We start from the raw sequence: 16,617 nt of genomic DNA on the forward strand, positions 1-16,617 counted from the left end.
AGGCATCTCCACATCAACCATGGATGGTACCATCTCAGGTCAAGATTAGAGATGAGCGAACCACAACTGGTGGTTCATGATTCGTCCAAACCCAAATTCCAACAAAAAAGTTGGATGCAGCCCAAAGGCTTCCTCGAAAATATGGATACAGCCATAGGCCATAGGCTGTATCCATGTTTTCCAGGACTGTGAAGAAATGCATCCAACTTTCTCAGTCTAATCGAGTGCCGAGAGTTCAGTTTGGACGAACCCGAGCATGCTTGAGGTTCACTCACCTCTAGTCAACACAGATATAATAGTTTTACATGTTCTCTGATGTAAAGCTGCACAATTCAGATAAAAAAGCACCTGATATAAGTCGCAGGGCTCAAGCTGTTTACTCTAAGGGTTGTCTACAAGGAATATATCTAAGCCTTAAAGGAGGGTGCAAAACACAAGAGTAGGTTTCCTAGGTTGCTATGGTTGGACACACGGCATGTGCACAGGCACCACACTTGGATGACTTAATATACGCACAACACGATACCTTGGATCTCTTAGATGATGGTCAAGGGACTGACTGAATCTGGTGCGAGGTAGTGTGAGATAGTGACTAGAGGGGTGGCAAAAAACACAAGAACACTGAGATGTTGAAGTGTCCGATCAATTCAGGTTATCAATAGAAGCACATATCAGAAGAAGGATAGGACCATTGGGATAGGGAGCACATCATGTAGTAACTTGTGCTGGGAGGGTATACATAGAAGTCAAGATGGGGTGACAAGACATGAGGTGGTAAAAAAAAAGGGACTCCTCTTCAAGAGCTACAATATGAATACTAGACATAGTTGACAGAATTTAGTATTCTTAGATACCTGTAAAGCCATTTTCTTATTGATGTAAAACAGTCTAGACCAGGAGCGAGGACCTCAACTTGTTGCAAAATTACAATTACAAAAAGCTTTGCTGGGAATTGTAGTTTTTTAACAGCTGGAGATCTGAAGGTACCAAGTATCCAATGCTCTGACAGCTAACCCAGCTAATACAGATCCCGGTGGGCTGCCGGGAAACAAATGTTTACCAGTCCAAGGATGGGCCATCAATATAAGTCCTGTAAAACCCCTTTGACAGTCATCAAAAAATCAATTATATTAGGCCTCATCATGGCTGGACAGAAGCCACAACAATATGCGTGTCTGTTCCTCTTGATGGTTGCACCATCTTTGGCATCCTTTGACATCATTGTTAGTTTTAAAGCATAACTGTCGCCTTAAAAAACTTTTACATATCACACAGACATGTCATAAGTTTTGATCAGTTGCGGTCTCTTTGCTGCCATCCCCACTGATCTTTAGCTAGCCGGGTGAAGTGTGCGGCCATGAGCTTTACCCCCTTACAGTGGTGGGCTGAGGAGCTAAGAACACAGCTTGTACGCTTCTCCTCGCTATATTTAGGACTGAGACCCTAACCAGTGAAAACTTTTGACCTGTCTGTGTGACATGTCAAAAGTTCTTTTTTTATGTGACAGTAACATTGTAAATCCACCCTTGCCTTTTGCATAACCAATTTACTTAAGAAATATGATAAGGTTCACCTGGTGGCCGGACAAATTGTTTTTGATCACTTGTTTACAGTAAGGTTATTAATCAATTATTAGGTGCTAATGATTAATTTTAAAGGAGTCCGGTGAAAAAAAAATACAGTGGTGGTGGGGAAACATAATAAAGAATGTATACTTACCGGTCCCTGTGCCCATGCAGCATCACGTCCACACTCCCTGCCCCCCGCCTGCTTCATACTACCCTCCCTCCTGCAACATCAGGACCTGGCTGATGTATTGCCCGGACGGGATACCACTGCAGTCCATCAGTCGGGTCGGGTACTCTCCCCCTAGTCATGAAGCCGGGAGAACATGAGCTGCCTTGGTGTTGGGGAAGGGGCACAGGCACTGGTAAGTATACATTCCTTATTATGCCCATACCACCCCCCCTAATAACTACTAGTACAACACCATAAAACTCCCTTTTTCAAAATAAAAACACTACCCAAAATATTGTATGCACCTTTAACTAAGTTTACAGATTTCCAACCCAATGAGGGTGCAGCCCCTTGGCAGGTACAGTTATTGTCAGTCTCACATCATGGTGGGAAATGAATACAAACCCAGCAGATAACACATCTGCCTCTGTGGTGCAAAACTATTACAATTCCTAATAAATACAGCTATTTTTTGTACATTATACAGCCACAATATAGATTCTTTTCTATGCATGCAGGGCATATCATACCCTTAGAAGGTACTGGTTCTCCTTTTGGAGATCGAGTTGTACAAGCAATGCTCCCTGGGAAAATATGCTAATTAGCTCTCCTCTAGAAGAAAAAAACTCTCTAGCTCCACCTATAGGTAGTTACCCTGTATTCAACAAAGAGCCTAAAACATGACTAGGGATTATGGCCAGCTATAACTATACTCGGTAATGGTTTGGCTGACAACCCAAGTTATGTTCAAGATTCTTTAGTGGGTCAGACACTGACTTAAAGGATAACTACCTACAGGTGGCACTAGAGAGCAAAGTGTACAGATGGAGCAGAACTTGTACATGATTTTACCTACAGTCCTATATACTGTATAACACACAATATCACAATGTGTATGATCAAGTGACGCATTCATTCCTGCTACAATTGGTGATCTAGGCTCGGCTGCATTTGGATCCAGATGTTATAACAGAAAAAAAAATCATAGGTCCAGTCAGATCTATTAGACTTAATCTCTAACCCTCACTAGGAATTGAGTATATTCTCTATTCAAGGCCTCTACTATATGCTTTAGTTACCTTTCTCTGTCTGGGGAGTAGTGGTTATCTAATACACGATGTCTTTCCACTCTGCCCATGAAATTGTATTGTGCAGGGCCAGATCTTGTCGCTCTTGGTCCCTGTTCCAAACTCCTACTGAAAGAAAGGGAAGCTGGTCAGTTCCAGAGTAATGATCCCTGCATGCCTTCTCATACTACAGTTAATTCTGCACACTAGAGATGAACGTAACTCACCTGTAGCTGAAGAAGCTGGATGCAGCCCTGGGGAGTCCTGAAAATCATGGTTTCAGCCTATGGCCTATGGCTGTATCCATGTTTTCCAGACATCCTTAGGGCTGCATTCAACTTCTTCAGCCATCGGTAATCAAATGGCTCAAGTATGCTCGAATTGCGCTCATGTCTACTGTACACCAGTACTTCATATATACTATATGTAGAGAGTACCTTTTACCTACACAATTATGGACAAACTGCCTACGAAACACAGAACTACAGACTTCACTAAAGCAAGAGGACGCATATCATGGGGCAATGTGGCATCGCAGGTTCTAAGTGGTAGACACACTTTAATGGGGCTAAAAGCAGAGAGAGAAGCTTCAGCGATCAGCGGATCGTGCCACCTGTGATTGGCTGATTTTGCTGAGGGAACCTGCCATTTTTTGCGACGGCCACTACAGGGGATTTTAAATTAATTTCTGTCCATGGAATACATGGTTCATATAGGTCCCAATGGGAGATTATACATAATGGGATTCCCAAACTGACTGGAAATTACTGTCAGGGCCCCGACATCATCTGCTCATCTTAAGTGTCTCCCCTAAACATTGTCCAAACCAGGTAAAATCCCCTTAAATACAGGCATAATAGAAGATAATACTTGCTCTAAGTATCCTATATTTCTACCCGGAGCATACCGACACCACTTCATATATCAGGAAGCATCATAGACAATCCTGCTCCATTTCCAGAACATGACAGGGACATAGCATGGCAGATAAATTAATGAGATGTAGAGGAGCCATTCAACAAGACCGAGACAGGAAAACTAATACAGTACAGTACAAGTAGTTACAGTACATATATCTTGTAAATGTTTCTGTAGAGTAAATTTGGATCCATCCACCACCACCTCAATCTATTCCACAGACCCTTGTACCTGGATAAAATAGGTTAATAAAAAAAAATACATTTTTTTTTAGTGGTACAGACTGATTTTAAAGGGAAGGTGTCAAAACTTTGTAAACCACGAGTCATCGGTGGCTTCTCCCATTGATTGATAGATTTCTCCTTGTTTAGGTATAGGGAGAGATCTATCAATCAAGGCCAGTGGGGCAGGAAATTGCCAATGGGGATGGCCTTGGTGACTCAAGGTTCAGGCAGCATGAAAGTGATGACAGGTTTCCTTTAACCAGGAGTGACAGCTGCAGTCCGCAATAATGCTTACAACTTACTGTAGCTGGATCACAAAAGTGAAAGGGGTTATCCAGATTTAGAAAAAGCACAGCTACTTTTTTTTTTTTTGCAAAAACAGCGCCACAGGTAATGAGTGGTATTGCAATTCAGCTCCATTCACTTCAATGGAACTGAGCAGTAAAACACACACCCAAACTAGGGACACAAAGGTGCTGTTTCTAGTGGGAAGCAGCCAAATGGCCATGGTTTTTCTGAGCCTGGATAACTCCAATCAGTAGTACTAAAGAAAGTCTCAAAGTAGCCGTATCCTAAAAAAGACAAATAAAATGACTGTAACCCAAAACTAATCCTCAGCAACAGGGATCCATAGCAAGAAGCACAAATAATATATACAGTACACATATTACACTAATATACAGTATAAAGACATATAACACATATCACATAGCATCAATACTCACCAGACTATGGTAGGTTCTCCATACTTCAGCCCATTCATCTAAGTAGATATTTTTGTTTAGTGCCCCCTTTACACTTACCACTCCGGCTCTACAAGTGCAGTATGGTTTCCCATCAAGCAAAGAATAATAATAGGATATTGGGAAAAACCTATAGGACTGTCTGTTGCTGGAACACTTATGATATGATGCAAAAATTAGGTTTTCTATAGCTATAAATTACACTAGAGATGAATGCAACTCAAGCATGGTGGAGTCCGATCATTTGGCATTTGATTACTGGTGGCTAAAGAAGTTGGATGCAGCCTTAGGGAGTCCTGGAAAACGGATATAGCCTATGGCCTATGGCTGTATTCATGTTTTCCATGATTTTATAGGGCTGCATTTAACTTGATCAGCCTTCAAATGCCAAATGACTGGACTCCAGTATGCTCTAGTTGTGCTCATCTCTAACAAACACCTTGCAAACATGGTCTTAAAGGGATTGTGTCAGCAGTTTTCAGTCCTATTTTTAGGTTTAGCTATATGTATAGAAAACATCTGCAGACACTGAGGTGTGGGAATGGGAGGCTTTCACCTGGTATATTACAGATTTCCGAGGGGATATAAAAAAAAAAAAAGGGGATATAAAATAAAAATTATAGAGTGATGTCATTTGAGACTATGTCTATATACGGCTAGGGTCACACTGCCTTTTTCCTGTCCGTTTAATAGATCAATATTTAATTGTTAACATATAACAATAAAAATTTGGTCAACCATGATTTTGCGTTTGGTAAAAAAAAAAAAAAGAAAAAAAAAAGCATAGGTTTCAATACTTTTTTTTTTTTTTTTAAATAACGTCAGTCAATGGGAAAATGGATCCTGACGGGTGGCACACAACTGCATCAGTTTTCACCATCTGTTTTTACATCGTTTTTTTCCCCATAAAACGGATACATTAAATGAACAGTATGAACCTAGCCTTATGGCAGCAAACCCAACCTCTATGGATGGTGAGGTGAAGACGTCTTAAAATTCCAAGATGGAAGAACAAGAAAGGGTGACTTCATAGCATTGGTTATTTGTCTTCCATACAGAAATACCCACTGTTACCCTTCTACATATTGGGGGAGATTTATCCAACATGGTGTAAAGTGAAACTGGCCCCGTTGCCCCTAGCAACCAATCAGATTCCACCTTTCATTCCTCACAGACTCTTTGGAAATTGAAAGGTGGAATCTGATTGGTTGCTAGCGGCAACTGAGCCAGTTTCACTTTACACCATGTCTGATAAATCTCCCCCATTGCGTTAAGTACTCCAATTTCTCAAGATATACATTATTGTAACATGCTGGCAAACCCCTCAATAGGCTGTAGTTGACATCCCGACCTCCACATATGGCATAGACAACTACTGAGAGAGTACCCCCAAATCATTAAATAAATAAATATATATATATATATATATTTTTTTTTTTTTTTTTTTTTTTTTTTTTTCTAAGCTAGTCATCCCATATGGCCCATCTCAGGATATGTTGAGTCCAGAGAAAATGTTAAAGGTAAGATTTTTTTTTTGTACCATAATTACCAATACCAGAGCTGTATAATTATAAGGTGAAATGGAATCACATCTTGACTGTACACAATTTAATAACACCTAATACCATCTAGGAATAAAGAATAACCAACATATACAGTAACAATAGATGAGGCTCCTAATGGTAAAATAGAAGTAACCCTCACATGAATATAGAATATATTTCTTCCACATACACAAACTTTTATGAATTTCAAGGGAACAATAAAAAGTAAAGTTTTTTTTAAGCAACAGGCAGTACCTTTGGGGCGGCGGAACACTAGGAGACCAGGATCTAGTCCGACCTATACTATCTACATTGAGGGATCCTGACCGGGAACAGTGATTTGATGACATGACCTGCTCTGGAACGGATAACGTAGAGCTCTGCATATCACGACCATTGTGCCGAAAATCTGTGAAAAGGGGAAAAACATAAACATTGTTAGTGAATTTCCGAATAGGACACCAACAGTACAATATATTCTAAAGACTACTGAGACTTCCAGATGCATATATTTTATGAATTAATTGGATTATTGGGTAAGAAAAAAGTTTTTTAACTGCTTTGCGGCTTGGCTTCAATAAAGTGAGCACAGATGAGCTGAAATACCACATCCAGCCTATACACAGGTGTGGCACTGTTTCTGGAAGAAGGCTAATCATAGACAAGCCCTTCAAAGGGTACTCTATGGGGATTTGCTACTGCTCTGGACAGTCCCTGACATGGACAAAGGTGGCAGCAGAGAGCACTGTGTCAGACTGGAATGAATACACCACTTCCTGCAGGACATATAGCAGCTGATAAGTACCGGAAGACTTGAACTTTTTTTTTATAGAAATAAATTACAAGTCTGTATAACTTTCCCATTTTTTTATCTATTTACTGGTGCCGCCATCTTGGTAAGGGGTCAGTGGGCAAAAGATTAACTTTTTTTTTTGTATCTTACTACTACTGTCAGTGGCTCCCTTTGTAGCCTCTGTCTGTAGTTCAATCAGATTTGATGGGCTAAAATAGCACAGCATCCAGCAATATTTTTCCTGACAATGGACACCATGATGGAACCCAATGGACCCCTTTAGCTGTCTGCTGTTGTTTGTGTTATGGGTCCAGCACTAGAATTACTAGTATTTCATGGTGGACTTTCTTCTATATAAGTGAAAAGCAGATGAAGATTTCAGATCTCCAGCTCCAAATCCAAGAGTCAATGCACTTTAAGAAAAGCAGATTACAAAGTTTTATAATTTTTACCTGACACGACCCCGACTCCATCATCGCAGTCGTAGTCAGACACTTCGCTGTCACTTATTCTCTTGGATCCTGCAAAGAATTTTCAGTGAACAGAAGTCCTTCAAGTCTAATATTCTTTTATACCTGGTAAACCAAGGTTTCTCATAGAAAAAAACAAAAACCAAACAAAACCAATTTAAGACTAATAACTACAGCTTGAGGAGGTACTAAGGAAAGGGAGTAGCTGTAGAGAAGATTAGTAGGGTTGCACTCAAAACCTGTTATTAGGGGAAACACAATGAGCAGAAACACCCTTAGAGAATGCAGTTGTGTTATGTGTGATCTATAGCACGACTTTACAATATAGAATAATCTACTCACTCTGTATATATTGATTTATGGGCATGCTCACTCCCATATTATGGTTTTATGTACTATTATACCCATTGAAGTTTATTGGATCTCACTATATCTATTTGCTGATTTAATCTGGAAGCTTCCTGTAGGGATTCTGCATCCTACTCTTATGGCTTATAAGCATTAGGCCATGCTTTAGAACGTATCTCTAATATGGTGCCATATGGGAGCACCACAATGTAGGAATGAATTTTAATATAGAGTCATAAGGACCCAGGGAACATGGAGGTCAGTAATGAAAATATTAATATTAACAATAGCAAACGTTATACTTCATTACTATTATATGCTATATATTATTTTCAATGGGTTATCCCAAAATTAAAAGCTATCCCCATCCAGAAGATAGGAGATATCTATATGATCGGTGGGGGTCCATAGAGTGAATGGATCAATGCTGCCACTACTCTGTCCATTGTCTGTGAGTACTGAATTTGGCAATGTTAAATTGACTCTGTACCCATAATCTGTCCCCCCCTAAACCGCTTGTACCTTCGGATAACTGCTTTTAATCCAAGATCTGTCCTGAGGTCTGTTCAGCAGGTGATGCAGTTATTGTCCTAAAAAACAACTTTTAAACTTGCAGCCCTGTGTCAAATTGGCGTGACCTAGATTGTGTATGTCCAAGCCTTGCACCTCCTCTCCGTTCCTCCTCACCGCCCTCTTCATCATTAGCAATGCCCCTGGCAGGTTTTCTACTATTCATCATCTGTGTAAGCTCGGCACATGGGCTGGATCATTAAGGCACCTGTGCAGTGTTCAGACAAGAGAGGAATAGAAGAAATTCTGCCAGGGGCATTCCTAATGGTAAAGAGAACAGGGAGGAGGGAGGGAGAGGCGGTGCAAGGTTGGGGCATACACACTCTAGGCCATGTCAATTTGACACAGGGCTGCAAGTTTAAAAAGTTGTTTTTTAGGACAATAACTGTATCACCTGCTAAACTGACCCCAGGACAGATCTTGGAATGAAAGCAGCTATCTGAAGGTACAAGTGGTTTGGAGGGGGGGGGGAGGTGTCAGATTGTGGGTACAGATTCGCTTTAAGAAGCCCTGTGGACAATGAACAGGGTGGTGGCCCTTGACCTCCATTCCCTTTCTTGGCCTCCTTTTTTATGATGATAGGGGCTCCCAGCAGTTGACCCCCTCCCCTCACTGATTAGCTAGTTAGCACATCCTCTCACTGATGGGTGGGAAAAAATTCTCTTGGGATAACCCCTTTACCTTGAACTAGAATTGTACTATATATAATAGTTGAGTGAAAGGGAAGACTAGCTAACAGAGATGAGCGCAACTTGAGCATGCTCACGTCCGATCTTTCTACATTTGAATACCGGTGGCTGAAGAAGTTGGATGCAACCCTAGGGAGTCTATGACTGTATCCATGTTTTCCAGGCAGCCTTAGGGCTGCTTCCAACTTCTTAAGCCACCGGTAATCAAATGCAGAATTACTGGACTTAAGTATGCCCGAGTTGGGCTCATCTCTACTAGTTAACAGTTTTTGTTCCTACATTGTTTCAATAATTGAATTTTTAGAATTGTTGGAAACTCAGCAGATGTGACTCTACTAATCTAAACAATAGGTAACCATTTGCCGTATTGGTAAAAACGTGGGCAAACATGCATTGGATTCTCCTGAAACTACGATATTCCACCCAATGGTCGTCTACCCTCAAAATCAATGTGACATATATATATATATATATATAAATATATGAGTGCTACAACTTGTAGGAGTCTATTACTATAGTACAGTACTCATTTAAAGGTAATCAGTCAGCTCGATATCATACTTAGCAGTCAAGTGTCAAGAAGGTGTTGCCAAGTCACAGCATGCACGCCTCCTCCTCCTTTGATTGACTGATGTATAAAGCTCAATGCTGGAACCAAGCTCTATACATCAATCATTCAAGACAGAGAGGAGTGGGGGAGGGAGGAGGCATGCATGCTGCAGCTCAGCACAGCCTCCTTGACACTTGGCTCTAGGCATGACACTTGAGCAACATGTGATCCATCTACAGTACCCATTGCTTTAGTTCCTAGATTTGCTGACTTGGTTTTGCACCCTCTAAAGCCATCCTACTACAGGACATTTAGGTGCTTTAAAAATCAAAAATCAAAACCTACATAATGTGTGAAATTCTGTGTGCTTGCCAAAACTTATTTGCATTTAAGGACTCAAGCGTGATATAACACAAGACAATTCCTGGTAATAGGATAGGGAGCAGGAAAAGCTGGGCAGAGGGAAAGCCATTAGATACTACTTGTGGATTGGTACCCTTTAATATGTTCATATAATTTACAAGATATCTATTATATTTACATTTTGGATTAGTTTCCCACCAAATGAACACTCCGAGCAAATCTAATACACTATGTTAAGCCTATAGTAGATTCCGCAGGGGTGGAGCACTACACAGAGATTTTTTTAAATTATGCCCCGCCCCCGCAGATCCTGCATTAGTTGAGTTATGCTCAGAAAATCCTTTTAAAATGCACAGTTCAGCCTTCTGTCATCATTGATTCTTTTTAAATACTTAGGCGGGATGTAGGCATCAAGCAAGCAAGGTGGACTATAAGGAAACATAGAGCATATGGACACAGTATGGTATAACAGGGGGACCTACTGTAGTCATACCATACTGTGCATATGGAGACATGCATAATGAATCTCTCGCATGCTAGAGTTACCTGAATTATATGAATATGGGCCTCTATCTGGAAAACAAATATTAATATGAACTGATGTCAAGGGAAGATCAATATGAAATCAAATATGTAGCAGGGAGATAGCAGACCATTAAGAGTAATAATCATATGGTATTATAGGTATATCATTACAGTTTGGTTACATATATCATAAAGTCATCGCTCTATTTTTGCATTGTTAGTAAATAAAAAATTTTGGAACCAATATATTATATTTATATATATATATATATATATATCTCCGCTACATACCATTGTTTTCCTAAAAGTGATAAAAAAAATAATAGCACTGCACAAAGCATGCAGTCCCATGTAAGTGTACACTACACAGCAGCTTTGCTATGTGTACTACAATGGCACGATGTATGCTTGTCGAATAGGAACATAAAACATAAGCAAAGCTGTCGAATCGTTTCCTGTCATATGGCTCCACCTGCTGCTGTCATTGATGGTTGCGGTGACAACTGTTCTGGCAGGTTCAGGCAGCTCAACCAACACAGTCAATGGCAGGGGTACAAGGGTACGTAAACACTGTCATCTACTGTGGCTCCGTCAATAATACAGAAGTGACCCCTTGGTCTCTGTAGTGAACACGCTGACAGTATACTGTACATTGATACTTCTACTTGGTGGGCCAAAAATAACTTGTATGGGCCAAAAACATCAAGAATAGCTCAAGTGTTTGCAGAAAGAAGTTGTATTATATATCAGGGACAGCCGAAGCCAAAGGTTTTGCATCAGCTGGAGGGACGAAGGTTCCCCATCTCTGTACTATAGGGAACATGTGATAAATGGAGTGCTGCTATATAGGGTGCTGGGGTAGCTGTCACATCAGGGCCATGGTGCCTTAAGGAGCCAAAGTCCAGTCTCAGATTTAAAGGGGTTATATGAAGAATGAAAGTGCTGAGTGCTGAACCTGGCAAGGTTTGTTAGTCTCGTGGAGAGTGAACAAAGAGTTGACTGAGCAAGCTCTCTGCTGACAAATTCACTTTAAAGGGGAACTATCAGCAGGTTAGATGAATACTGTGCATGGGGCGCTGGGGATGAAGGTATGTCTCTTACCCTCATCCGTGGTGCCGTTCCTGTGTGTAAAGTAATCCTGCATCCGATAAGGCTGTTTGGAGCACTGGGGGCACTGATTCGGCCAGCCCCCAGCTGCCCACTCCACTGATAATTATTAGGGGTGGATTGGCATGCAGGTGCTGCAGCCTGCTACCAGTGCTCCAAATGGCCTTACTGGACACAGGAGATTACATTACAAAAGCATGGGAGCAGTGCAGAGGATGAAGGTAACATACTTACCTTCATCCTCAGCACCCTATGCGCAATAGCGAGCTATCAGCAGGTTATATTTGTCTAAGCTGCTGAAAGTTTCCCTCTAAAGCTACCCCTTGCTCAGGAGCACACCTTAGTGAGTACGTACCCTTGACCATAGTGAACAATGGCGAAAAATCGGACTGGATGAGACATGCAAAATTAATCACTTTTAACTACCAATGAGCACTTTGATTTCATGTAAGAGATCTTCCACACAAACATGAATGAAGAACTTGATCCAATTATAGGCAATTTGCACATATTAAAGGTTGACAAGGGTATAATATATAGTAGTTTAATGACCTTTTATATCTTATTTATTGCTTTTTCTCTTGTTTTAGTGGCCCCTATAATAGAGAAATAACATTCTCTGTGGGTGTACATGCAGTCAGTGGCCTTCACCATGGCAGGATCTGGCCCTGTCTTACAGCAGTACTGTACACCTCTGTGAGCAAAGAATGTAGGGCTGTGTTCACACTCTTGCAGCACTGTCCTTCCTGTCAAAATCATGGACGCCAAACCAAAGGCATACAGTCTTCTTATTGAGTCCAGTGTATGAACAGTGTGCAATAAGCCTTCCCCAAGGGATCTGGAGCTCTCTGTTAGAAAAGCTCCCACCACTATAAAATTATTGTAAGAAATGTAAGTGGTAGTCTAGTGAAACTTGTTATCGTTCAACTATCTTATCAACTGGTGTGGAGAAAATTATACAGATTTGTAATTTACTTCTATTTAAAAATATGAAACATTTCAGTGCTTATAATCTGCTGTATGTCCTGCAGGAAGTGGTGTTACCTTTCCCATCTGACACAGTGCTCTCTGCTGCCACCTCTGTCCATGTCAGGAACTGTCCAGAGCAGGAGAGGTTTTCTATGGGGGTTTGTTACTGCTCTGGACAGTTCCTGACGTGGACAGAGGTGGCAGCAGAGAGCATTGTATCAGTATGGAAAGACTACACCCTTTCCTGCAGGACATACAGCAGCTGATAAGTACTGGAAGAATGGAGATTTTTAAATTACAAATCTGTATAACTTTCTGACACCAGATTTTTTTTGTAGCCAGAGTAGCCCTTTAAGCAGCACCAAATTGTTAACTATAGACAGGTAACAGGTAAGGAAAACAAGAGAAAACAATCAATAGAGTATAAAAGGGGAACATGATATTCTATATAATATATCCCTTTAAGGCCACTTAAAATATGTCATATTGGTCTATAAAGTGGAGGACCTGTTCACACTGGATGATAGAGGTGTAGTAGTAGATCTGGACAGTACACCCATAAACTTTACAGTATGACCAGGACCCAAAGTTTTAATAATTCAATATACGGTACTAATGCTAAGCATGCATAAAAGTGTGACAGCCGGCACGTGTGTGTGTCACCCACAGCGCACATGATTGTGTAGGCGGGACGCTTATAATGGTGACTCAGTATTCTCAGAAGTGATTGCGCTGTTCTCACAGGATGGTGACATTCATGGACAGGGGCTGATGTCATAGGGTTCGGTTCTCATATAATCACAGTCTAATTTCAATGGCAGTTCTGTTAGATTTCATTTTAATAAAATAATCTAACATACGCTGGAATCACACTACGTTTTTGCAATCTGTTTTTTCATCCGTTTTTTGCAAAAAAAGGGATGGAAAAAACGGATGCATGTGTGTGCATCCATTTTTCTACTGAATTCCATTATAAAAAAAAACGGATCTGTTTTTTTTTTTAACGGACACAAAAATGAGGTTGACTACGTTTTTGTGTACGTTAAAAAAAGATCCATTTTTTTCCATCCATTTTTCAAAAAACGGATTGCAAAAACTTAGTGTGAACCCAGCCTTAGGCTAGGTTCACACTGTAATTTTGCAATCCGTTTTTTTTCATCATTTTTTTTGTAAAAACGGTTGAAAAAACGGATGCATTTGTGTGCATCCGTTTTGATCCGTTTTTCAATTGACTTTCATTATAAAAAAAAAACAAAAAAAAAACGGATCCGTTTTTTTTGGACGGACACAAAAGTTGTGTTGACACGACTTTTGTGTCTGTAAAAAAAAACTGATCTGTTTTGATCAGTTTTTTTTATTTTTTTTATGTAAGTCAATGGAAAAACGAATCAAAGCGGATGCACACAAATGCATCTGTTTTTTTCATCCATTTTTTGCAAAAAACGGATGAAAAAACCCAGTGTGAACCTAGCCTGATTATGAGGTAAGGAAATGTTGTGTGTTCTGCCCGGACTCGGGGCACGTCCTCCACTCTTGTAGTATTATTTGGCATGGTGGCTTTATTCCACAGCTCAATAACCATGGATACTGCTATCCTGGTCAGTGCCCCTTTTATCAGGTCGTCCTATTGCAGCTGTATCGTCTGATTCTATGCCCTTGGGGGTTGACCCTGATATACTACCCCAAAGCGAGTCCTGATTTTACTAGAAGAGGCACTGAGACATAAATAGTTCTACCATGCCAAGTAATACGTTTGGAGTTCATACTATATGGAAACAATATACAGTAGGTGCTAATGTAACATGTAAGTACATGACAGAGATGCACAGCAAGAATCAGATGGCACCATAAATTGAGTAGCAGCCAATCTGAGTTACTGCAAATGATTTCTCAGTTTAAAGGGGTACTCCAAAGGAAAAAAAAATGTTTTTGTCAACTGGTATCAGGAATTTATACAGATTTGTAAATAACTTCTATTTTCTTAAGTTTTCCAGTACTTATTAGCTGTTGTATGTCCTGCAGGAAGTGGTGTATTATTTCATGTCTGACACAGTGCTCTCTGCTGCCACCTCTGTCCATGTCCATGGTTTTCTATGGGGATTTGCTACTGCTCTGGACAGTTCCTGACATGGACAGAGGTGGCAGCAGAAAGCACTGTGTCAGACTGGAGAGAATACACCACTTCCTGCAGTACATACAGCAGCTGTTAACTATTAGCAGACTTGAGATTTTTAAATATAAGTAATTAACAAACTTTTTGACACCAGTTGATTAAAAAAAAAAAAAATATATATATATATATATATATATATATATATATATATATATATATATATATATATACAGAGTTCCCCTTTAATGTGAGCTGGCTGCAGAAAACCAGCTTGGCAACTACACATTGTATGGCACTGCCTGCTTCCTGCTCTGGTTTACTATGTATACCAGCACCACATCCCTGGCAAACAGCTGACTTGTGAGGGATACACGTAAATACATTTTGCCCAGAAAGACCATTAATCGATCAATGTGTGTGACACCTTTAGACCTGTTACATTTCAATCTGAGATTAGTTGCTGCAGTGCCCACAGATTCCAAGCTTTTGCGTTCCCATCTAATGTTCCTTTCTCATTTAGGTTAGGAAACGGAGGTCATTAGCATATGAAAGAAAAGCTGGAGATCTGTATCCAGAATCAATACTGGAGGATGGGTCTCTAGGTAGCGCACATGCACTGATTACCGCTGAAGACCTACTTTGCAATCTTCTAGTTGGGCTCTCCCCGTGCATCTGCCTCCGCTGCATAAATGGAGACGGGTGGGGTAGTGGCAATGAGGACACATCATGCGTCTGAAGCTTGTACCAATGTGGCTCATCATCTAAAAGTGCAGTTTCTAATTCAATTAGAATCTGTAGAAATGCAAAAAATTTTAAAAAAAGTTAGTATAGAATAGTATGGGCAATAATACGAGAAACAATAAAACAGCAAAGCAACATGTACAATAGGAATAACCAGTGATGACCAATAACCATTGTATGGAACAAAAAGTACACAAGTACAAGTTGTCTTCTTCTTCTGCTCAGAACCTAAACATTAAAGGGGTACTCCAGGATTTTTCACATACAGCACCACCCCTGTCCTCAGGTTGTGTGGGGTATTAAGTGGTAAGACACCGGGTTGTTCCAGTGTCTGAGAAGATCATCCCAACCGATACTGCAGATGATCTTCACTGCCGCAAAATTTGCATGCAAATTCCCCGCTGTTCACAATTGTGTGAACTGACAGGTTTTCTGTGGCTGCTATTCAATGAATAGTGGCCGCAGAAAACTGACATGTCAGTTTCTTGCGGCGCTGCTAGGGATCCTGCCGGAGTGTATACTATGTGTATACACTCCGGCCGGGATTCCTTAGAAGGTACCACTATGTAAGATCCGTGATTATTACGAAACTTGCACAGTGGGAACATGGCCATAGGCTTTATCCATGTTTTTCCAGACTCCTAAGGGCTGCATCCAACTTCTTCAGCCACCGGTATTCGAATGCCGAACAATCAGACATGAATTGCGCTCATCTTTAGTGACAACCCTAAAATGGATTGCCTATGATTTGGGCAAATGTCCCTAAACTGTGAATATAGGAAGATTATCTTAAATTATGTCCACTGCTGATCCTTTCAGGGTCTGTGTATACTAGATCTCAGGGTCATGTCCGTCAGGTGGTTGTATCCCCCCAATGGCTGCTGTAGGATTGTAAATCGCTGTGGATAAAATGTCACTATGTTCAGCATTATAGCAATGTCACGAAATGTCGGAACAATCATAGAAATCCAAACAATCTGCATTTGAATCCCGCTGCCAGGAGAAGGTGGATGGAGCCCGAGGACTGCCTGGAATACATGGATACATCCATACAGTGCTCGGGCTGCATCCACCTTCTCAAGGCAGTAGAATTGAAATACTGATCGTTCAGGTTCATGTCAATCCTAACATTTAGCCATTTAGCTC

General features: G+C 40.6%; 1 protein-coding gene across 42 annotated transcripts in view; it reads right to left on the reverse strand.

The window, feature by feature from the left end:
• RIMS2 (regulating synaptic membrane exocytosis 2) overlaps window positions 1–16,617 on the reverse strand; it is a 424,384-nt gene that overhangs the window by 133,240 nt on the left and 274,527 nt on the right. For 20 of the 42 annotated variants that reach the window (XM_069957225.1, XM_069957239.1, XM_069957240.1 and 17 more), the window contains 6 exons: window positions 15,369–15,522; window positions 10,563–10,589; window positions 7,479–7,547; window positions 6,489–6,642; window positions 2,817–2,933; window positions 527–592 (listed from right to left, as the gene is read on the reverse strand). In XM_069957225.1, coding sequence (XP_069813326.1) covers window positions 527–592; window positions 2,817–2,933; window positions 6,489–6,642; window positions 7,479–7,547; window positions 10,563–10,589; window positions 15,369–15,522 — 587 coding nt within the window. The remainder of the gene's footprint in view (window positions 1–526; window positions 593–2,816; window positions 2,934–6,488; window positions 6,643–7,478; window positions 7,548–10,562; window positions 10,590–15,368; window positions 15,523–16,617) is intronic. The other 22 variants (XM_069957228.1, XM_069957221.1, XM_069957245.1 and 19 more) reach the window with 7 other exon arrangements.

The sequence above is a fragment of the Dendropsophus ebraccatus genome, chromosome 2 (genome assembly GCF_027789765.1).
Source record: "Dendropsophus ebraccatus isolate aDenEbr1 chromosome 2, aDenEbr1.pat, whole genome shotgun sequence".
NCBI classification, from domain to species: Eukaryota; Metazoa; Chordata; class Amphibia; order Anura; family Hylidae; genus Dendropsophus; species Dendropsophus ebraccatus.